This window comes from Macrobrachium rosenbergii, chromosome 15, assembly GCF_040412425.1.
Source record: "Macrobrachium rosenbergii isolate ZJJX-2024 chromosome 15, ASM4041242v1, whole genome shotgun sequence".
NCBI lineage: Eukaryota > Metazoa > Arthropoda > Malacostraca > Decapoda > Palaemonidae > Macrobrachium > Macrobrachium rosenbergii.
This window is the reverse complement of record NC_089755.1, coordinates 19,230,851-19,255,711: the sequence shown is the minus strand read 5'-3', so window position 1 is coordinate 19,255,711 and position 24,861 is coordinate 19,230,851. Positions and strand designations below refer to the sequence as shown.

Sequence of the window (24,861 nt, the reverse complement as noted above, 5' to 3'; positions counted from 1 at the left end):
AAACGGCCTGGGGCCATTTGGGTGCCACCAGAATCATTCTGAGATTCAGGGTGATCATCGCTCAGCTGGTCACTTGGCGAATCAGACAGAATTGCGGGAAGGCGTACACGTCGAGGTTGTTCCACGGATTCTGGAACGCGTCCTCCACAGCGGCCCATGGGTCCGGCACAACAGAACAGAAGACCTGGAGCTTTCTGTTGTGCCGGGTGGCGAACAGATCGATGGCTGGACGTCCCCACAGATCGAACAGCCGTTCCGCTATCTCCTGGTGGAGGGACCATTCGGTCCCTACCACCTGGTTCTGGCAGCTGAGTTTGTCTGCCACGACATTTCTCTTTCCTGGAATGTACCTGGCTGACAGCTCTACCGAGTGGTTCGTGGCCCACTCGTGCACCTGCATCGTCAACTGATGAAGCTGGCAGGACACCAGGCCCCCCTGCTTGTTGACATATGCCACTACGGTGGTATTGTCGCTCATCAGTACCACGGAGTGTCCCATCATTCGATCCCGGAACTCTTGGAGGGCCAGAAAGGCTGCCTTGAGTTCTAGGATGTTGATGTGAAGGCGCATGTCGTCTCGGTGCCACACTCCCGAAGTCAGCAACTCCTCCAGGTGTACGCCCCATCCCTCGGTCGATGCGTCTGAGAACAGAAGCATGTCCGGGGGGGAGTATGTAGGGATACTCCTATCAAGAGGTTCCTGTCGTCTGTCCACCAGCGAAGGTCCTCCCTCACCTCCTCGGAAAGAGGGATGAGGAAGGACTGGGGGTCTTGGGAATGGGACCAATACTCCTTTAGTCTCCACTGAAGAGACCGCAGGTGAAGACGCCCATGAGGCACTAGCTTCTCCAAAGACAACAGGTGACCAATGACAACTTGCCATTGCCGGGCTGGCTGCTCCTGTCGTGACAGGAACAGTTGTGCTGCCTGCCTGAACTTGCTGATATGAGAGTCCAAGGGGAAGACTTTCGCTGCCTCCGTGTCTATCAGCATGCCCAGGTACTTTATCCTCTGTTTGGGGGTGAGATCTGACTTCTCCAGATTTACCACGATCCCTAGATCCCGCAAAACCGAGGAGCCAATCCCTGTCCTGTAGCAACTGTGAGCGAGAGCCGCCAGGACTAGCCAGTCATCGAGATACCTCAGTAGATGTATCCCGCATGAGGGGCCCAAGCTGACACGAGAGAGAAGACTCGTGAACACCTGGGGAGCGGTCGAGAGCCCAAACAAAGTGCCCTGAATTGGAAGACCGCCTCCCGAGGACAAGCGGAGGTACTTGCGAGAGGACGGATGAATGGGTATTTGAAAATACACATCCTTCAGGTCCACCGTAAGTAAGAAGTCGTTCTCCCTGATGGAGGCCATTATTATTATTATTAAAATAGTTTAATCCAGACCACTGGAGCTGACCATCAGCTCTCATAGGGCTGGCCTGAGGATTAGGGATGGAATGACAAGTCTAGGCTAGAAGCCAGCACTGGGACCTAATAGGTCACTTGTCAATGATGATAAACGAAAATGAAAATGAAATTAAAAGCTGTAAAAAGGCATACGCTTTTCATACTGGAACACACTCACACAATAAATACATTTAAACTCATGCCCCATACATACTACTAAAAGGTATATTAAAAATTTAAAATAAATTAAGTAAAATCATAATATTTACTTGTTTTAAAATTCATTACTGATTGATTGTTTTTTCTTATTTTTTCCAATTAATTTGCAGCTTCTCATGAACATTAAAATGGGTGCTATTGAGAACGTTGAAGATTCTGACAAAATTTCTTCTATAGGTCTATTTCAAAATTTGATAATCGCTGCAGGTTATATTTGGACATTCACACAGTATATGCTTAACTGTTAACAGCACATTACAAATCTAGGCATTTGGGAAGAGGTCCACATGGACTGTTCATTAAGTGTCCATGTGTCAAACGAGTATGGCTTATATCAAGACGTGTCAGAATTACTTGTGCTTGTCTCTCTCTTGATATGACGAACTCCATTTTCCAACACTGGATTTTATCTGTTTTAATTTATTATTTGCAGGTTCTTCGTTCCATATATTTTTCATTTATTTTGCCTGTGCCTCAGTAAAATTTTCACTTGATTTTCATTTAATGTTTCTTTTTCCAACTTGAACTGATTTACAGGGTATGTTAAAGGTTGGAGGAGGATTAGCTGTTTGCACTGTATTCTAACCTAGCCAGTCTGTAATCTGGCAAAATCACTAATCTGGCACTTTGTGTCCCAGAGATTGCAACCAGCTCTGTGTACTGCCAAGTATGGAAAGCCTTTTACTGATGGAGACTTTATAAAAGCAGCTTTCAGAGTGCCTGAGGTGTTATTTGGATGGCAAATATCAAACAAAACACGTTATCATCTCAAGGATAAAAGACATGCCTGTTCTGTGCTAGAACTGCGGAGAGACGATTTCTGAAATGGTTGATAATGTAAGTCAGCAGCAAACGGGTTATTGAACAAGTACACATGTTCAGTGTGGCCCTTGGATGAAAGCGTGGATATCAGTGGTGCATTCCTACGTAATATTAATGGCCAGGTATAGTGACAATGGAGGTACACGGGGAGCTCAAATAACTTAAACTCACAGATGGCACCACCAAGGAGAAGACATACTGGAAGGCATTCACTGACCACTTTGAGAACAGAGGGGTAGACATAGAAAGATTTTGCAATTACAACAGATGATGTCTGCTATGGTAGGAAAAAACAAGGGCTTCACTAAGATGGTTGAGGATAAAATTGCACCTCATTCTGAAATTGCACTGCAGTTCATCAAGAAAATTTATGTGCCAGTTCACGAGCTCTGATCTCAACAAGGTGATAAATTACTGTTACAAAAGTGAAGTAAATTTTCTTGCTGCACACTCTTCTCCTATGCACAGGCAGTTTCCAAGCTTTCCTTGAAGAGGACAGTGTGTAGCTGGGAAGATATACCCTTGCACCCAGCATTAGGTGTTAAGCTGTGGGAAGGCATTGGAGAGATCTGTGGAATGCTTTGATGAAATCCAAATTTTCTAACAGAAAAGGCCAAAACTATCCTGATGAGGATGAGATTGGATTGTGAAACCTATGTTTCTCTCAGACATCACTAGACACCTGTAAATCACCTCAATCTTCTCTTGCAAGGTGCAGAAAACAGTGATGATTTGTGATACTTGGAAGGCATTTGTTGTAAGCTGCAGTTTACTCAACAGATATCAAAGTGGTCTGCTCATGAGTTTCAAACTGAAGAACTTATCTCTGCAATTCCATCCTGTCAACACTACTGATCTTCAGCAGACATGCAAGAATTAGAGTCTGTTCTCAATCAGATTTCAAACACATGGGCCCAGTGTTTTCATTCTTAATCAGACTAAACATATTTAATACGGTGACTGATGAGACTCTCTTGAGTGGATGGAAACTGAGGAGTTGGAAATGCAAAGCAATTGACTCTCAGGCCTCACTGTGGTCAGCTAAATTTAAAGATCTTTGAGAAGACTGAAACTAGTAAAAAACAAATATTTACTAAGTTGGATCTTTTAAAATCTTATTTTCAGGTACCGGTCGTGCCAGAGGATATACCAAAGACTGCCATCATCACGCCTTTCGGGTCCTATGTGTTCGCCTTCTCTATATTCGGCCTGAGGAACACTGGGGCGACTTTCCAGCAGCTCATGGACAGCATCCTGGGGGACCTAAAGTTCTGCGTCTGCTACGTAGATGATATCCTTATATTTCCCGGGTCCCACAAGGAGCACCAGAAACACATCTGGGCAGTCCTGCAGCGCCTACAGGAGAACGGCCTCGTCGTACGTTTTGACAAATGCACCTTCGGCGTACAGAAGGCCGACTTCCTGGGCCGAGGGTATCCCCAGATGGCGTCCGTCCGTTCACATCCAAAGTTGCAGCCGTCACCAGGTTCCCCGTCCCCACCTCCGTCAAGGCCATCCAAGAATTTCTCGGGATGATGAACTACTACAGGAGGTTCATCCCCGGGATCGCACACACCACGGCCCCTTTGACGGAGACCCTGAAAGGCTGACCAAAATCCTTGCTGTGGGGACCCAGCCAGCAGCAGGCCTTCTCCCTGACGAAGGCTGCCCTCGCCAAGGCAACCGCCTTGGCCCACCAGGATCCCAACGCCCCCCTCCAGCTGACAACAGACGCCAGCAACTTCGCCTGTGGTGCTGTCCTGGAACAAGTCATCAATGGCGGCCCCCAGCCCATTGCCTTCTTCAGGGAAAATACCGTGAATGGGCTAATTTTCTGCAAATAACGTGTATATGTTCCATAGAGAAATCTGCGAATAGGCGAGTCCACAAATCATGAGAACACGAATACTGGGGGTTTACTGTACAGGCTTATATAAAAGGAAAAAATTTTACTAATATGCAACCTTCTAGCTAGGCTACAAATTTATTTTGCCCAGATATTGTTATTATCTGATCCTACGGTCCTTGGTCTCAGCTAGGCCACTTCAGGATATGTAATCCTAGGTTATAGGCTACAGACAACATTCACTATTAATCTAGTCTACATTACTCTCACTAAATTCCTGGATTATTGTAGACATCGTATAATCTGAAAGGATTTTCTATATTAATGATAAGCTGTGGAACATTTCTTTTAGTAAAACATTTAGTTAGAATAACAATTTCTTTAGGTGTTCCAGCTTTCACACACTAATTATCAATTCCAAAAGTTTAAAACTAAAACTTTAACTGAAATTTAATATTAAGCACTTATCTTGCTATTTTTATGTTTCCATGATCCTCGCTACTGAAATCCGAGAAAAAGTCAAATTTCTCGGAGTGCTGTTACCAAAGTTAACTGTTCAGTATCGACCAAAAGAAAGTAATGGTTCTTGGTAGTTTGTGCCAGTTTGTTGTCGACAATACGACAGGCTACGCATGTGCAATAGCCACTCCTCCTGCTAGCAGGTTTTGATGATGGAAATAACTGGGTACAGTAACAGCTTCGCTGAAGATAAGGGAAAAAGCCCTCTTATCTTTGAGTCCATTACATACTTCATCACGTGTTATAGTGTTTATCATTACAACACAATACCTGGCCAAAAAGACCAACTAAAAGAGAATTTTTTTATATTAGTTTGGTCACCATGGAGCTCTCGTAGACCATGGAAGACAACTCCTTGAGGACGAAACAAGTGACTATACTATCACGATCAAAACGCACTTGGTGGGTCATCCACTAGGGACAAGAGGTCATCCACTTAAGCATGCTGAATCCACTGTCTGATAACCCTATCATATTCACTGGATTTCTCTGATAATAAGTACAAAATACTTTTATTTTTATTAGACCTGAGGGAGTCGGTTAGGTAACAAAATCCGATACGTCGTGGTCTGTAAGTTAAAGTATTCAGCACTGGACTGCCATGACCCCTCTTAACCTGCTTCATCACCCTACTGTTTGTGAAGATGTTAGCTTTAGGCCTTCTTTTTAGAAGTGGGTGCTTCATCTGGGTGGTCATCAAATTGCCTCCACTGGAAGGAATAATTCATGCACTGAATTGTCACACTTTTTTCCTAGAACATAGGTCTTGCAAACAAGGATGATGCCTTTTGTCAGTCTTCAATGAAAATGACACCTGAGCGTGTGGTGGGAACTTATTCTGCCCTTCCAATGGCCTGAAACTGGGAAGATGAAGGAGTAGAGGAGAAAGAATAAAAGCTTGAGATCAAAGGGAAAGAGGACAGAGAGGCATGCCTGCACTTCTTTACCTGGCTCCTGCTTCGTCTCATGACTTCTACTAAAGCATAAGGAAGTGTCAATGCTGGTGTCTGAAGGGGTCCTGGAATGCTGGAACAAGGGGATACTAAGAGAGTATCCCTGGCAGAAATGCCAGGATTGCAGGTGTTGCAAGGTGCATGGTTAGCGGCTGCATAAGAACTAGTCACCAATACAATCACCAGCAGCATAAGTGAGTCAATTCTCCTCTGCCCAGACAGTTCCATCCATGGACCGGGAAGCACAGGAGGAATAGGCAGAAGTCAAAAGGATGAAAGATCATAAATTCAATACAATGCGTCACCGACTTACAGCGGATTTGATCTTATGGCACTTTTTCAGAGCCGTTAGCGGAGTTTTACAGTGCGTAACTTGATGCAATGCCGTAAGTGCCATTGATGGCTCTAATGGCAAGAATAAGCATCAAGTTAACAGCACTGTAACTTGATGCAACATCAAGTTACGGTGCTGTGAGCACCGATAAAGCGCTGATGAAGGCAAAACACTGACTTACAGCGGAAATCAACTTGCAGAGTGGCGCTGGAACGTATCCCCCACTGTAAGTCGAGGACCTACTAATAAATTCAAAGGAGATGCAACCCCTTCAAAAGATACAAACATCTGCTTCTCAGACTACAGCAATCTGAGCACCCTTGGCCAGGAAGATTTTTATTACACACCTAGTCCCTGCATAAAGAACATGAAGAATGCCGATCAATGCTGAAGAGCAATGTAAAACACTAAACTTGCCTTTTGTCTCTGTTACCAGAACAGCCATCCATCATTCTTCCTCAACAACAAAGACAAAAACCACAAAGCACCACAACACTCTTACTAAATGAAAGTTTCAGTAACACAAATATAAAAGTGAGGGGTCTCCAGTTGGTGACAAGGGATGTACCACCTAGTCATCCCCTACCTGCTGTCATTTAACTACCTTGTTAACAAGTTTCAATAACCAATTCCAGCTGGGAATGGGGATATTCTTAAAAAAAGACAGGGTTGTAATCTCATTGGAACAAAACAGTTTTGTTTTAGAAAATTTGTTTAATTCACAACCAATTCACTCACCTGATTTCATGTGCAATGCGAATAAAAGCAGAGATGTCATCTATGGCAATAGATGGCGACAAGAATATGAGATTTGGTGAAGCTAATCCTAAACTTCCAAAATTTCGAGGCAAGATAACAACTTCTATTCTATGACAAGGATATAAACTCAGCAACTGAACTGCAGCTTTTACTGCACAAGGTAGAAAGTTACACAAGGCTTTTATTGTAAGTTCAGAAAAAGATTTAGGATATACAACTGTGATTTTTGTATCACTGGTCCAGTCTTTTTTCATATGACATGGGTATTCATAGTGTTTGCAAATATTTTTGAAGGAATCAATTAACTCCTGTTGTTTGGCATCACTGTGTTCTTTTTCTGAAACTAATTTTGGCATAATGAGTTTTTTCACTGACCATTTGCCAATTGCAATAGCAATGGTTGCAATTGGTAAGACCATCGAAGTACAATAATAGAAGCATATCTGAGATTTACTGGTCGACACATCTTCACTTGGAAGCAATTCGCTGACTAAGGGGTTCAATTTCAGTGAACTTTGGGATATATTATTTTCACTTGATGCTTCACTTTTCTTATCTGCCATTGTTATTGTTCCAGAACACCAAATGTGCACTTCATCTCCAGTCATGGAAACATAATAACCTTCAGACACAGTTATCCAAGCTTGCCATGTAGCCATTGCTGAAGGTGGGTCTTGACAGGGTAAAAGTGAACGGTTATTGATTGGTGCACCTGGAGTATAAACACAAGGGTTCCCATCTTGGTCATTTTGCCAGAACACTGATTTTCCAGTTGTCGTCGTCTCATATTCAATATAAACGACCTGTGGGAACTTTTCAACACACTTGATTCCAGGTTTCACAATCTTGACGCACCACTCACTTACCTCAAATTGAAGAGCACTTTGTTTCTTACTGGTCCAAAAGTTTATATCATTACTACAGTTTCTTAAATGATTTGGATCTAGATAATCTTCAACTTCACACTTATTGCATAACACTTCCTTCACATGCTTTATATTTATATCACAACAGTCTAAAACGAGTTCAAAATCTGGAGTATCATCTAATTCTCCATGAACGCTTGAATTCATTTCTGCACTTGTATTATTATCACTAAGCTTTCCACTTGTAAGAGTACTTTCCTCCAACCTGGATATATCTAGCACTTCTCCACCATTGTTACAAAAACATTTACGTGTGCAGCACTTGCCTCTTTTTTCACAAGGGCTTGTAACTTCAAAAAATATGATCACACGACCTAAAAATACTTTAGTTTCAAAAGAAGGGTTTAAACTGATTAAGTAATGTCTTGCTCTACTGTCACTTATGTTTGACAGCAATGGTAAATCATTCTCTGTCATATTTGCATCATAAATATATCCTCCCTTTGAAACTATGATGCAATACAGTCTGATTTCTGAAAAAAATAAAAATAGCTTTGAGGTTCTATATATACTTTATACACAAAACTTAGGGATGATTATTAGTCCTTAAATACTATAATCATAATTTAAATCTGTCTTGAGGCGGTGGACCTACCATTACAGAAGATGAGAGCCCCTCAGGTGAGGAAAGACCCTTACACCTTTTACTCCCTGTTCAGTATTCAGCTTCAGTCCTTGAAATGCATGTCGTCCACTTGTACTCTCGTGTTGGCTATTACTGCATCTACTGTTCTTTCATCTTGGATCATTTTCTGACTGTACTCTACTTGGATCAAATATAAATACTTCATTTAGTATCTATTTTGTAAATACTGACTTCTCCATTATATAGCTTTTACTTGCACACCAGCAGGAGTTCAAAACATTGCCCAAGAAAAACAAGAATATATACTTGGTTTTCTATGAATACCCTTTTTCTATCCATCTACTTCCCCCACCAGGGGACCAATACGTACAAACACTCATAGCCAGTCAATCTACTTCTGCTCCCTTTGAATGTGGGGAGGTAGGGAGGGTAAATTGTATAATGGAGAGGTAAGTATTTAAAAAATACTGTAATCTTACATTAAGTATTTACATTTTTTAAATGAACCATACCTCTCCACTGTATAGCTGAGTCCCACATTTGAAAAAGGAGTGGGCAAAGTGGAAATCAGCCAACCCTTTAAAGGCCACTTAGTTAGTAACAAAATATTTTGTACAAAACAAGTGTTAGTTTACTCAGTGAATTCATGGGCTATTATTGCCGCCTTGGGAGGATTGTCACTCAGGTATGAGATCCTCATCATGAAGATACCTGAGGTCTCTCTGGAGGGTGGCCCTCTTCAGCAGAAGGAAGGGTAAGGTTAATGTGCCAAAACCCTGCAGAGCCAATGATGGATAACTAACTGGTACCCTTATAAAAGAAGGTATAGGTACTTCCTATACTCATCACTCAGTACTTCCAAGCTTCCCATGAACCCCAACCAGGCTATAGAAAATGCAGAATTACCATTCCACTTCAACAGCTTATCCAAGGTTAAGTTCTCTCCAAATTAAAAAGCTATAGCCACTGCTCCCATGTCAAGGATACAATTTAGCACATGAGTCCTTAACCAAAGATCTAATGAAAAGGACATTATATTCCTACTAATTAGAAACTTTGGCTTCTGAACACTATACACAGATCCTTTACAGCAATTTTAATACCCTTAATGCAATTCAGACAATCCTTCAAGTCCTTACTGGACCCACAAGGGGTCCAGTTCATCAGGCCCTAGTGATTCCAAGCTAAGTAGAGACTGTTGTAGGTAAGGGCAAAAAGAATTGCCTTGTCTTTAGCCTACCTTAACTGACAAAGCTTGTACAGTAGTTCTCTTACCCTTCCACTATAGCTAAGACAACTGTGAAGTGTTTCCACAGAAACCTCATTAACAGGAGCTTGCTCCAAAAGCAACATAATGAACTCAATGAACTACAGTAGAGAACTGCATACAGATCCAAGTTAAAGTGCGCATTACCAGAGACCTGAGAAACTCTAGATGTCTTTGTCCTCAAACAAGCCTAATAGTCAAAGCCAACATCGCCCTTTAGCCTTAAAGGCTGCTACCAAGAACTTTTTCTCATGCTTGAGAAACATCATTAGCCTTATCAAGTTGTTTATAGAGGTACCGGTCCTGGAAAAACCCCTGAACATGGCACCATGATGATGTTGCCAAATCAATTATTCAAATTCCCATTCCAATTCAAAAGCTTTATTTTGGACACAAAAGGCCATGACAAACATACACATAAACATACATAAAAAATCTTCATGCTCTAAAACGATGAAACTGAAAATAAGTTTGAGAAATGATTATGAAAGATGTGAAATATGATGTGGATTATGAAACTAAGTGATTCTTACACTAAAAGGACTTATACATGTGTAGCTTATCAGAATAAAACATCATACAGAAATACTAAATTCTCACATAAATGAATCACCAAATGCACTAAGCACAAAAAAGGCTTTTCCAGTTTTTAAAAATAATTGAATTACAGTGGAGGACCCCTGCTATATTGTGGTTCAGTATCTGCGGCTTCAGTCAGTCGCAGATTTAACTGTTGAATGTATTTCCAAATATACTATTGCAGAAAGTTCACTAATTCACGGATTTTTTCATAGAGCAATATTAACTAATTACTGTATTTTCATTTTATTCTTGTGACTAAATATATTTTTTATAAAAAAAAATGTACAAATTTTTAAATAGTGTACTGTATTACTGTAATATGAATGCAAACACATGAATATTAATATTTAAATTTTCTATGCATATGTGAATACAGTACTGTACATTATTTGGTCAAAATTGCAGTAAAAGGCAACACGGCCAAATGGCAAGGAAATACACTTTTCTAGGTCATTTTGATGTGTTTCGCACAAATTTCACATTAAAATTCGTCGGAAATTGATAGTTTCTTAGAAATACCTGGATTATTTTCTCCCATTTAACACAATACTCTTGAGATCCTCACAGTATGCTGTCACTGAGATTATGAGTGTGTTCATGTGTTAGTTTACAAATGTAGCTCCTCCCACATGCTATTTTTGATGACGCAATCATAGTTTAAGTGAACACGTGACAATTTATTACAAATCCATTGGCTGTTTTCAAAAAAACAATAACCAATTACATTTGACAGCGTACCCTGAGCAAGTCATTTGAATTCTGCTGGCTTTTTTAGTTTCGCCATGGGTACTGTGGAGGTGTCAGCATGTGTTTGTTCGTCGGCCAAATGGAATGTCCCTTTGCCGTGTTTAGTACTGGCCCGGGGGGTGTTGGGTACCCATACATTAACAAGTTATTGCACTTGCCGGACGGGATATGAACCATTCGAAACAGACGTACCCGTGCTCTGTCTTGTGAAGATCGTGTATGGAAACCCCTTGTTGGGTGGACTTCAGGGGTTAATTACAGGTTAATTACACTCGAGTGCCAAAAATTAAAGGTAAATTCATAATTAGCAACCAAAAAACTGTAGAAAAAGTCAAGTCAGAAGGCAGTCGCCACCGTGGAGCTACTGTATAGTTCTACCCCTTATTTTTCGCCCTTTGGTCATGCATAAGTTAGGGGTTGTGGCCTGGGTAGTCGAGTGACAAGTTAGAGTTAGGGGCTGTGGCCTGGGTAGTCGAGTGACAAGTCAGGGTTAGGGGCTGTGTGGGTTTCTGTGAGAAATAGGTTAGGTTGTGTGGGCTTCACTGGTAAGAAATATGTTATTCTGATCGATTTTGATGTGTTAAGCACGAATTTCACCTTGAATTTCGTCGGAAATTGATGGTTTTTGGTCCACTTATGTACATGGAGTTAGCTCCAAAACCGTTAATTTCAGACGAAATTGAAAGTGAAATTCGTGTTAAACACATCAAAATCAGTCAGAAAAACATTTCTTTGTCATTATGGCGTGTTGCCTCTTACTGCAATAATACCCATTACTTAGGTAGAGTGCTTAACTGTTTCCTGTACTTATGAATGTACCAATGTTATCCCTATCTACTGTACAGAAAATGGGACGGCTTGAATACTGTATGAGAGAAAATGGGTGTGCCTGAATATAAGAGGAACTTGATTACTGTAGTTTTCACACGCAGCTGTAAACCTTGTATTTTTAAGGATAATGTTGTAATATGACTTTGAAATTACATTAAAGTGCTTTAGGATGATAGTTAGGGTATATTTTGCATTTGAACTATTAAAATAGGCAGTGAACTATTAATATTGACAAATTTTTTATAATGCAGTCACTTGTTTCATCCTCTAGGAGTTACCTTCCATGGGTCTGTCAGAGCTCCATGGCGACCACATTAATACAAGTATCAAAGAATTCTCTTTTAGTTGGTCTTTTGGCCAGGTAATGTGTTGTAATGATAAACATTATAACACAGGATGGAGTATATAATGAACTCAAAGATAAGAGGGCACTTTCCCTTATCTTCAGCAAAGCTGTACCCAGTTTTCCATTGTCAAAACCTGCTAGAAGTAGTAATTATCATGCATGCACAATCTGCCATATTGTCGATAAAAGGACCGGCAAGTTAAGTGCCTAGTTTTAAGTTCCAGTTAAAGTTTTAGTTTTAAATTTTTGGAATTGTTAGTTAAATTGTGTGTGAAAGCCGAAAACCTGGTTTTTCTTGCACCACAGGGATGGCTCTTAAGTCATAACTGATTACAGCATGGTTAGTTGTGAAAAGTGCAAATTATTTTTTAAATTTGCCATTTCAATTACATGTTTTAACTAAAAGAAATGTTCCACAATTTATCATTAATATAGGTGATCTTTTCAACAATGTCTACTATAATCTAGGCAGTAGTCTGCATCAGATTGAAAATAATTTAGACTGGATAAATAGGGAATGTCTGTATCCTATAACCTAGGATCATATATCCTTAAGTGTGAATAAATAACCTAGATTAGGTAGTAACCTAAATTACGGTAATGTAAGATATGTTGTTGATTGTATGGTGCTGCTTATGCAATTGCTCAATGCAGAATGTGTATCAGCCGCGCACTACCGATGTGCCTGCCAGGTGCCAGCCTTTTGGCGCGACACTGACTGTTGTCTTGCAAGTTGTATTCTGCAACGTTCACCATTGGCTGTCGTGGCGATTGGTCTTAGTTAATAAACCATCTTGCAGATGAAGCCCCATATTTCATTACCATCCTACTAGGTGCACTGATTTGGACTGACCTACAACACAATGTGCAGATTTGCAAAGCCATCACCAGAGGTTACTCCAATAACAGCAAGTATGGCCCACGACAGGCGTGGCTCTCCTGAAGGACTTGGGACTGGCTTCAAGGCAATTACAGAGGAAATTGGAAGAGCCATCCTGTCCAACATGGGGAACACAGTGCCCAGATGAACACATAGCAAACCTATTTCTCCTGAGAAATGCAAGTATGTCATGACAACAGGCACCTTCAGAGAATGAAGGAGATTGATGAAGGATTGGCTGAAGCTAAGCAGGACACCTCAGGGTGAGGCAGTGTTGAACATCACATTGAGCTGTGAAGGAAAGTTAAGAAGTGCCATTGATGCCCAGTTTTCCAGTTCTTTAGAAGGAAGCAAGGTGCAGATGAATCAGCAAAGGAATCATTCACCTGTGCCAGCAAGATGCAATAGACTGTGGGTTCATTTGTCCTACTTGTGAAGAAGATTTGAGTGAGTACACATTACTACATAAATTAGTGAGTGGCCTATGCAATGCCAGGTTGAAACAAGATATTCTACAGAACTTTGAAAAATATGATAAGATTTGCAAGCTTATGGTGAAGTGTCAGTCGTTCAAGGAGACAGAGCGTGAGTGTGTGGTAGGTTTGACCTCATCCCAGAGGCAAGGGGAGCAAAATGTTTTCAATGAGGCAGGAGTAGCTGATGATACAGAGGCAAGTGGGCCTATGCCGGTGCCACTGCTCAATGGAGTGGCAGCAGTGAAAACCGCACACAAGAAACAGAAAGATGAAGCGTTCAGGAGAAGTGCAAGGCCCAAGCAAAGCAACGGTTATTTTTAGGGTCTCATGCACATTAAAGGCAGACAGAATTGCCCAGCAGGTAATGCTGAGTGTCATAATTGTGGGAAAATCGGTCACTTTGCAAGCTGCTGCAAAGGTTATGTCGACAGAGAAAATTTTAAATCAAATCACGCGGAAGGCAAAGGGGCGCCGGATACTACGATAGGGATTGTCAGAACATGTAACAGTGCTACTCGTAAACGTTCAAGGCGGGTGCAACCTGCCCTACCTGAGGTGGCAGAGGGCCGGGAACGGATGCTGTATGTTGGAGCTACATCATGTACGCAGCCAGTGTTAAAAGTTCATGTGTTATGTAATAATGGGAATAAATCCGGTGCACTGGAGGCTGTTGCAGACACCATGGCAGAAGTATGAATTGCTGGTGCATGGCAGGCTAAAGGCCTGGGTATTGATGTTAACAAGTTATGTAAGTTGGGTGTACAATTGCAGCATGCTGCAGGGGGATTGACGAAGGTGCTCGGGAGTTGTCAGGCCATTATCCAGTGTGGGGGCAAGTCAACATATGAAAATATATATTTTGTTGAGGGCACACAGAAATTGTTCTCATCACTGAATGCGTGTAAGGATTTGGGGCTGGTTGATCCTAATTTTCCTAATCCTGTGGTTAATAATGTTCATCAGTTTGAGTGTTCCAAACAAGTAGTGGAGAGTAAGCCACCTCAGAAAATACCATTCCCACCCACTGAAGATAATGTCATTACTGTACTTAAGCAACTGTTGTTAGATCGCGTTCCTGGCACTACCTTTGATATAAATAGACCTTTTCCAATAATAAATGATAAACCTCATCACATTCATTTGTTGCCCGATGCTATACCGCATGCTTGTCACACATCCATCACTGTCCCCAAACACTGGGAAGACAAGGTTAAAAGGCAAATTGATGAGGATGTCTTAGCAGGTTATTTTGCAACCGGTGCCTAAGGGAGAGGTGACAGATTGGTGCTCCTGCATGGTAGTAGTTGGTAAGAAGGATGGCACCCCTTGGAGGACAGTAGAGTTCCAGACATTAAATGCATCTCTTAAGAGGGAAACGTTTCATACTTTTGCCCCATTCGATATGGTATTAAGTGTACCTGTTCACACATTTAAGACAACAGTGGATGCCCACTGGGGGTTCCATCAAGTTGTGTTGGATGAGGAAAGCCGAGAGCTAACGACTTTATAACACATTGGCCGAGGTACCAATACTGTCGCACCCCCATGGGGCACTGCGCTGTCCCCGGTGCATACACTAAATGGTTTAATGATATTATTGCATATAAGCCAAAGAAATTTAAATGTGTGGATGACATACTATTGCATGATTCTAATGTTGAAGAGGCCTTTTGGCATACTTATAATTTACTTTTGGCTTGCGAATGGAATGGGGCAACATTAAATCTTAATAAGTTCCAATTTTGTCAAAGAAATGTTGATTTTGTTGGCTATAAGCTTGGTTGGGATATATATGTGCCATCAGAGGATAAACTTGCTGCTGTAAAGAAATTTCCTATGCCTGAGCACCCCAGTACTATATCGGATATTTGTTCGTGGTTTGGACTGGTAAATCAGTTGGCACCATTTGTAGCTACAGCGCCAATCATGGCACCTTTTTGAGAATTGTTGAAAAAGGGAATGAGTATAAAGGTACTGTATTCTGTACTGGGATGATAATTTGATGGCAAAGTTTGAACAAGCAAGAAAGAACTATGTAAACTGGTATCAGAGGGATGGACTTATTATGACAAATCCCAGCCAATTGTAGTGTTAACTGACTGGAGTACGGAAATAATGGGTTTTGTAATTTTACAGCAATATTGTTTTTGTGTATCTCAAGATGTACCCTTTAGTTGTAAGGGCAGATGGAAATTAGCATTTTGTGGCAATAGGCATCACTCTAATGAGGAAATGAATTATGCTGCTACTGAGGGTGAGGCAGTGGCTCTTGTCTGGTGCTTGAAAAAGGCATGCCTCTCTTTGCCGGGGTGCCCAAATTTATTGCTTGTGACAGATCACCATCCTTTAGTTAAACTATCTGGTGATTAAGAGTTAACGTACATTGACAATCCAAGGCTTTTCCAGTTGAAAGAGAAAATACTGCAGCTCAGATTTACAGTGAAATATATTGCTGGCAAGAAAAATGCAGCTGCCGACACTTTATCTCGATATCCGAGTCTTAAGGCTACCCCAGACGACATAGATATAGTGCAGCAGATTGCTGTAAAAATCGTTCAGATAGTGAAACAAGCATGAAATTTGGCACAAACATTCCTAAGACTACGCTCTCTTAGAAAGGGCGCTGGCCACCTGAAAATCCAAGATGGCGGCTATTTTTCAAAATGGCCGCCATCTATGTTGAGATTCACTGGTTTGGGAGCATCTATTGGATATAATATGCCAGTTTTTTTTTTTTAAACCTCGACTTTTAGGTTATAAAAATGTTCCATACCACACATTTTATTGAAAACCCTTACTAAATGAATTGTAACCAAGATGGCGTACAAAATGGTTGCCATAAAAGTTTTTTTTCTATCCACAGCGCTAGCAGACATAGAGACCAACTGTTTTTATTTAATGGTATATTCATGTGATCAGACAGTTTAACTAATATGCTATTTTCAACTGAAATAGTAATGGTATGGTCACATACAACATTGTGTCTAAGACTGTAACCATAAAAAGAAAAGAAGAGAAATACTGACTAAACGCAACCAATCTATGTATAGGTCTCTCAACCTACACCTTTGAAAAATTCGAGGATAAGAAGGTAGGCATAGCATGACACGTTGGATGCTCAAGCTAGATTATCTACTGAAGAGAGGGCAATATTTATCTAGACTTCACATTTGCAAGTGCACAGAGCTGTGCAGGGAAGACCCAGCTTGTAGCACTTGCACCTTTCCCGACAGCCTGCTTTGCATCCACATTTGGTAAGCTGTTGGCAACTCTTGGCTAGCCACTGATACTCCAGTGCAAGCTGTGGCCCCAAGATATCTGTGGGTGGCTTTGGTATTGCAGTGTTTGGTGGCACAGGGTTCTTTGTTTGAAAGGAAGCTGGTGAGATGTTTGTGAATGTGTCCGGCAATTCAGGCACCGACCTCACTTTCTCAGGTGCAAACTTTAGTTGCTGTCTTTCCTGTCCAGTGTTCTCCTTGGTGGGGTGCTGAAATATGGAGATGCTAGTTCCATGGAAGGAGGTAGTGGCAGTAGTTGCAGATGGGTTGTGGTCGATGTTGTCCATCACTGCAGTGGTGAACAACCCTTTTCGCAGTACTGGGGACAGACCACACCCTCCTCCACATATTTGCTAACTGTGGCATCTCCTAACTGTGCAGAGACCTCCAGTACTCTGTCATAAGAGATACTGAGGCCATACTGATGTAGCATTTCAACCAGGTTTCTCTTCCTGGTTTTGGCATAGACTGAGAGTCCCATGTAGACTGGGAATGGTGTTTCTCTGTCTTTGGAGTGTCTATGAGTTGTTGCTCCCTCTTTGTATCGGGGAGTAGCAGTTGAACTGCATGAGCTGTGCAATGGCCTGGTCTGACTTTGATGCTCCAAATCGTAACTGTGACTTGATGTCAGCCCCATGCTCAACCATCCCTACAAACTGGAGCAGGAGGAGGCACAGAATTTTCGTACACAAGCCTCAGAAAATGTGCCATCAAACCGTGACTGATGATCAAGTATAGACTTTCTGAGAATATTTGCTGCTTTAGCAATGATAACTGCCTCTGAAAGATCAGATGATGGAGCAAGTGCTTTTCCCACATCCTTTTGAAATGCAAGTAATACATCTCTGCCAGATTTATGAGCCTCAAGTTCTGGAATTTCTGCCAGAAGTTTGTCTTTGAGTCTCGTGGAATTTACACTTGGTGACTCTACACCTAATTGTTCCAGACGTTGTTGGTAGAGGTGGCAAATATCTGCCAGCCGAAATGTGACTGGATCATCTGAACAAAGGTTGTTTTCAACAATGTATGTCATCAGTTCTGACAGAACTAGTGGATACACATCTGATTCTGACTCAGTGCTACCTTGGTCTTTCTCAAGGCTCCTCAGGTAGGACCTTTTTCTGTTGTAGAGGGCACAAAGACAGGCATGGTGATACTTAAACTCCTGTGCAATGACATCCCCACCAGTCAACTTAGCAAGGAGCTTGCCATCACTAAGTATCTCTGCACATTCACGCAATTTCAAGTCAAGGCCCTTAGTACTAGCCTGTCTGAGATCAGATGCAGGTGCCACTTTTCACAGAAAATGCAAACTTCATTGTCATGACTGGTTGGCGCAGTTTTGCACGACTAGTCTCAGTGTTGCTGGTCTGGTCATTGGATTGTCGCTTTCTTGCACGGTCCAGTTTAGTGTTGTTAAACAACAAGCGACAGTTCACATGGTATTTTGCTGCATTTTTCCTGAGAGTGGCCTCTATGCCATCACCTTCATCCAGCCTTGCTGGATCCATTATCAGTGGCATTTCATTAATTTCACTGAACATGGGAATGTTCCTTGCCAGCATTGTGTACCCATCATGGTCTAGGACATGATGACTTGGAGGTGATGTCAAGTGCTCACCTCTTTTGTCCTTCTGACAAAGACAACACAAACCCAGTTTGTTTTTCTACTGCTCAATATTGGATTGGCATCACATTCTGCCATGATTTCACTTTTGATTAAGGATAGGGGGGTTATCCTTTTACCACCTTAAACAAAGCACACATTCCTGTATGGGATTCAACTAGGTTGGTCTCCTACACCTAGCCCGATCATTCATCCAGTGCCATTTAAGTCCGTGTGATCTGTACACCATCCGGTAAGTACATGAACCATCATGTACAGCCCCCATACCCTTGGCTCGGCTCTCCGCTGGCACATCCTGTCTATTCAGGTGCGGCTATCTAACTATAGCTGGTCTGGGGCTGTTAGAAAGCATTTGGGACACTAAACTAAACTATACTACAACTACTAGTCTAAGACTACAGGATTAGTAAAGCTGGATTAGCTGGCACTGAACCCCATGCTGAGTTACACAGCAGTGATGTCACCAGTGTGCCTGGTTGTGTGCAGACATACACTCTTTTACATTTATTAATTTTCCTTCAAAATTGATGAGTTATTCGAAAGAGATGGCCTCATTAGGATCTAAAACCACAGAAACCAAGATCCATGCTTAAAACGATATTTGTTGAACGGGCATTATTTCTCATTATAATTATTGCTTCTACCTTTTCTTGGCAGCCATATAGCCCTATATTTAAAAGGTAAACTGTACTGGGAAGCTACAGAAACATAATATTCACAAGAAATAGTATGGAAGAGCTTTACCATATTGCTAGAAGCAAATACATGCCATTCTAGTGAAAAATTAGCCAAAATCTGTCGATACTGGCCGCCATCTTGGAATTTGGCCGCCATATTAAATTTTGCGTGTGCCAGCGCCCTTTTCTGATAGAGGGAACTTTAAAGAGCACTTGTGCAAAAATTTCATGCTTGTTTCACTATCTGAACGATTCTTATGAAATATGCAATTATCTGCTGCACTAATATCACAGATGCTGAAGATGTGGATGTTAAGGCATCTATTGTAGTAACTGCTTCATTGCGAGGCATACAGAATGATGTCATTGTTCTTAACAGTCAGGTTGTCAAGAGATGTGTAAGTAAGGACACAGATTACCAGTTACTGCTGAAAAGAGTTCGAGAAGATGACTGGCCTAGAAGCATAAATTTAGCAGTCTGCACTGAAATTGTTTTTCAGATATGAGAGAGACTCGGCCACGTCAGTGGGTTAGTAACATATTTGTTTGATAGACATATTCGTCTGGTGGTGCCGAGTGACTTAATAAGTAAAGTGGTGAGCAGTCTGCACTCAGGCCAGCAAGGTGTAGATTCAATGTTACATTGTATTGGCCTGGGATGGAAGGGGACATTAAGTTTTAAAGGACTAAATGTGAGACATGCAATGTACACGCACTCTCCCAACAAGAACCTTTTTTCCCTAGCCTACTGCCAGAATATCCTTTTCAAAAGACTGTGGCTAACTTTTTTCAATTAGAAAACAGATCTTATTTAGCTTACGCTGATAGGTTGACTAGCTGGCTGGAGGTGTCACACTTCACCAGTGGCGCGACATCATCAAAACTTATCCCTGCAATGAGAAGAATGTTTTGCCTGTGGGGCACTCCAGAGGGAATATCCACTGATGGGGATACAATCCTAGCAAACGCTGAGGTGACAGAATTTTACAGAAGATGGGGGGTGCAACTTCGTATCTCATCAGCACATTACCCTCAATCAAATGGATGAGCGGAAGTAGCTGTTCGTTCTGCCAACAGTAAAATCAGGGATAACACACAAGGAGAAGGCAGTCTTGATACAGATGCAGCAGGCAGAGTTCTCATGCAGTACAGGAATACACCTCTTAACAGACGTTGACAAATCGCCAGCACAGTTAGCCTTAGGGAGACAACTACAGGATTCTGTCCTCATGGCAAAGGAATACTATCTGCTGGATAGCCATTGGATGATGACATTAAGAGAAAGAAAGAAAGCAATGGTCAAAAGCATGGAAAGAGACAAACAGTTGTATGACCTGCATGCTAAGCAGCTACCATATTTATAAGTAGGAAATAACGTTCTTATACAGGACACAGTAAGAAAATGATGGGATCGATCATGGGTTATAATGGAAAAATATCCATATAGGCAATACCTTATTAAGGTAGATGGTAGCAGTAGAATGATTAAAAGGAATCACTGTCACCTGAAGTACATACCAGCACCATGTCAGCATGCCACCCCTAACCCTAATGTGGGGCACACTCCTAACAGTCCTGATACCAGCCGCCCAGCATCTCTGCCCAAGCAGCATAGCTCACGCATCTCCAGGCGTCCAGTATGGATGAATGATTATGAAAACTATACTCCCTTAATAATGGGACATGTACACATATGACTCATGACAAAATTGTATATTATGTCATTATCATTTTTTTCTTTTTCTTCTTAGCCAACACATATATTTCATGCCTGCTTTATGTATAAAAAAATGATATTTTTATGATAAAAAGTTTGTTCATACTTACCTGGCAGATATATATAAACTGTAGCTGTATTCTCCGAAAGGGACCGACAGAATTCAAAAACTTACGGCACACGCAGTTGGGCCAGGTGGTTAGTACCCATTCCCGCCGCTGGGAGGCGGGTATCAGGAACCATTCCCATTTTCTATTCAGATTTTCTAGAATCTAGAACTACTGTCTCCTGAGGGGAGGAGGGTGGGTACTATGATTATATATATCTGCCAGGTAAGTATGAACAAAATATATATATCTGCCAGATAAGTATGAACAAACTTTATTTTATCATAAAAATATCATTTTGTTCATGACACTTACCTGACAGATATATATATAGCTGAATCCCACCACTGGAGGTGGGAAGAGACAGAATAGGATTTAGGAAACAAACATATGTAGGCAATTGACGCCTTGGTTCCTTACCTGTTAGCATTGCTGACTTCGTGATTACTGTCACCCAAGTCTGCTTCTGCTTTACTAGAGACTCCAGCGAGGTAGGGACCTATAAAGCTGGTGAAATCTAGATGATCTGTCAACGGGGCGAGACCACAATGTGACTAGACCATATGACCTTACTGTGAGGGCAAAGCGACAAACGAAACAACCACCTGACCAAGCCTAGTTACGTCATGAATAAATAACATAAACTAAGGACTGGGACGACCACCACTGGTGGAGACCCAACAACCATAAAAACAACACATCTAATATATTTAAAAACACACATAAACAAAATTAAAGGAGAGGATGAGAGTCGCTTTCTGCCCCCAAGATCGTATTTTGGAAACGTAAGGTCCCAGCGCACAGCAATTCTCATAGGACGTCTTTACTTCAGTAAGATAATGAGAAGCTTAAGACAGAATTGCTTCGCCAAAAAGTGGCACCCAGAATGTCATTGAGAGACTGGTTTTTCTGGAAAGCCACTGAGGTAGCAATGGCTCTCACTTCGTGAGCCTTGACCTTCAAAGACCTCAAATCCTCGTCTAGCACACTGGAATGGGTGTCTATGATGGTGCTTCTTAAAAAGAACGCCAGGGCATTCTTCGAGAGAGGTATATCAGGCCTCTTAACCGAGCACCAAAGATTGTTAGAAGGACCTCTACAATCCTGGGTCCTCTGTAAGTAAAATTTCAGAGCCCTGACAGGGCACAGGGTTCTCTCTGGTTCTTGTCCAGTGATGTCCATCAAGCCCTTAATTTCGAAGGACCTGGGCCAAGGGGAAGACGGGTTTTCATTCTTGGCAAGAAACATAGGGCTCAGAGAACAGACAGCATCAGGGCCTCTAAAACCTATAATCTTGCTGATCGCTTGAAGTTCACTAACTCTCTTCGCCGTCGCCAGAGCAGTTAGGAAAATAGCTTTCTTGGTTATGTCCTTGAAGGAAGCAGAATTTAAAGGTTCAAATCTCTTGGACATCAGGAATTTTAAGAACCACATCTAAATTCCACGAAGGTAACCTTAGACGTCTCAAAAGACCTCAAGAAGATCATGAAGGTCTTTGTTGTCCGATAAGTCAAGGCCTCTATGCCTAAAGACCGCTGACAGCATACTTCTATAGCCTTTGATGGTAGGGACTGCCAGCTTTAAATCATTCCTCAAATAAAAAGGAAGTCCGCTAACTGGGACACAGAGGTTGTGGTAGAGGAAATCCCCTTAAGTTTGCACCACTTCCTAAAAATGACCCACTTTGACTGGTACACTGCGCTGGAGGAGGCTCTCCTGGCGTTGGCGATCGCCTTAGCCACTGGTTTAGAAAAACCTCTCGCTCTGAGCAACTTCTCGATAGTCTGAATGCAGTCAGACTCAGAGCGGGAAGGTTTTTGTGGTACCTCTCGAAGTGGGGTTGTTTGAGAAGATCTGTTCTCATAGGAAGCGTTCTTGGAAAATCCACCAAGAGAGTCATGACCTCTGTGAACCACTCTGCTGAAGGCCAAAAGGGGGCGATTAATGTCATTCTCGCCCCTTCTGAAGCTACAAACTTCCTGATGACTTCCCCAGAATCTTGAATGGGGAAAGGCATACAGATCCCAGACCCTTCCAGTCCCAGAGAAAGGCATCTACTGCTAGGGCCCCGGGTTGAGCACGGAGAGCAGTAAAGAGGCAGCCTTGTGGTCCTTGGAAGTTGCAAAGATGTCCACCAGGGGACGCCCCCAAAGCTTCCAAAGCTCCTGACACACTTCTGCGTTCAGAGTCCACTCTGTTGGAAGAAGCTGATGCTGTCGACTGAGAAGGTCGGCGCGAACATCTCGACCCCTGCTAAAAACGCGTGAGAATTGTCACCTGTGAGAATGTGCCCACAGCAGGATCTCTTTGGGAATCAAGAACAGGGACCGGGAATGAGTACCTCCCTGTTTCTTGAGGTACGCCAGGGCCGTGGTGTTGTCTGAGTTGACTTGAATCACACGGCCTGCAACTTGATCTTCGAAGAACTGAAGAGCTAAGAAAATCGCTTCCAGTTCTTTTAGGTTGATGTGCCAGGACACCTGTTCCCCTTTCCAGGTGCCTGACACTTCCTCCCCCATCAGTGTTGCTCCCCATCCCGACATGGACGCGTCGGAAAACAACACTAGGTCGGGGTTCTGAAGAGAGAGAGAGAGACCCCTTCTGCCAACTTTTACGGGATCGAGCCACCACCGAAGATGGTCCTTGACAGAGAGAGATCCTGAGAGACTCCTAAGATCCTCCTTGTTCTTCCAGTTGTCCGCAAGGAAAACTGGAGGGGTCTGAGATGCAACCTCCCCAGGGAAACAAACTTCTCCAGTGATGAAATGGTCCCCAGCAGACTCATCCATTCCCTCACCGAGCATGTTTCTTTCCCAGGAAGGCCGAAACTTTTACGAAGCAGTGCTGCTGACGTTCCTGGGATGGAAAGGCTCGAAAACCACTGAATCCCCCAGATAAAGAATGGACTGAGGGGATCAGATGTGACTTCTCTAAATTCACAAGAAGTCCCAGGGACTTCGCCAGCTCAAAGTTGAATGTAAGTCCTCCAGACACCTTTCTTCCGATGAGGCTCGAATGAGCCAGTCGTCCAGATAGAGCGAGATCCTTATGCCCGCAAGACGAAGCCACCGGGCAACGTTCCTCATCAGGACTGTGAACACCATAGGAGCTGTACTCAGTCCGAAACAGAGAGCTCTGAACTGGTACACTCATCCCCCCAGGACAAATCTCAAATACTTTCTCGACCGAGGATGAATGGGGACATGAAAATAAGCGTCCTGGAGGTCCAGAGAGACCATCCAATCGCCTGGTCGCAGCGCATTGATAACAGACTGAGGCGTCTCCATTTTGAACTTTACCTTGAAGACAAAATTGTTCAGTCTGCTGATGTCCAGGACTGGTCTCCACCCCCCTGACTGTTTTGGAACCAGGAAGAGACGATTGTAGAAACCTGGAGATTCCAAATCCAGGATTCGCTCTATGGCTCTCTTCTCGATCATTTCTTCCAGCAGATCTAAAAGGATCTGTTGCTTCTCCGGACGGTAAGAGGGCGACAGATCTCTGGGAGTTGAGGACAGGGGTTTTCGAGGAACGGGATCCTGTAACCTTTCTTGATTACATTGAGGGACCAGGAATCCGCCCCTCTTACTTTCCAGGCTTCCGAAAACAGGAGAAGTCTGGCTCCTACTGGTGTCTGGAGGTGTAGAAAGTCACTTCTTGCCCCTTTGATTAGAAGGGCTCCGCCTCTGGAGAGGCCTCTTCCTCAGAAAAGGATCTAGAGGAGGAAGATTCCCACAAAAGGGCTTCTGTCTCTTAGGCGGTAGTCCCTGTGATGACGTGGATGGGACACTAAGACGTCTGGAAGACTGTGCAAGGAGGTCCTGAGTAGCCTTCTCCTTAAGGCTGGAGGCAAGATCCTTGACTAGTGGCTGGGGGAAGAGATGGCTAGACAGAGGGGTGAAAAGTAATTCAGCCCTCTGACAGGAGAAACTGACTTTGCTGCAAAATTGCAGTATAAAGCC

The 24,861-nt window shown here is 42.5% G+C and overlaps 1 protein-coding gene across 1 annotated transcript in view; it reads right to left on the bottom strand.

Moving 5' to 3' along the window:
• The window catches only part of LOC136846452 (aminopeptidase O-like), a 130,532-nt gene that overhangs the window by 40,607 nt on the left and 65,064 nt on the right, over nt 1-24,861 (bottom strand). Inside the window, exon 2 of the mRNA XM_067117227.1 lies at nt 6,832-8,251. Coding sequence (XP_066973328.1) covers nt 6,832-8,195 — 1,364 coding nt within the window. The 5' untranslated portion in view covers nt 8,196-8,251. The remainder of the gene's footprint in view (nt 1-6,831; nt 8,252-24,861) is intronic.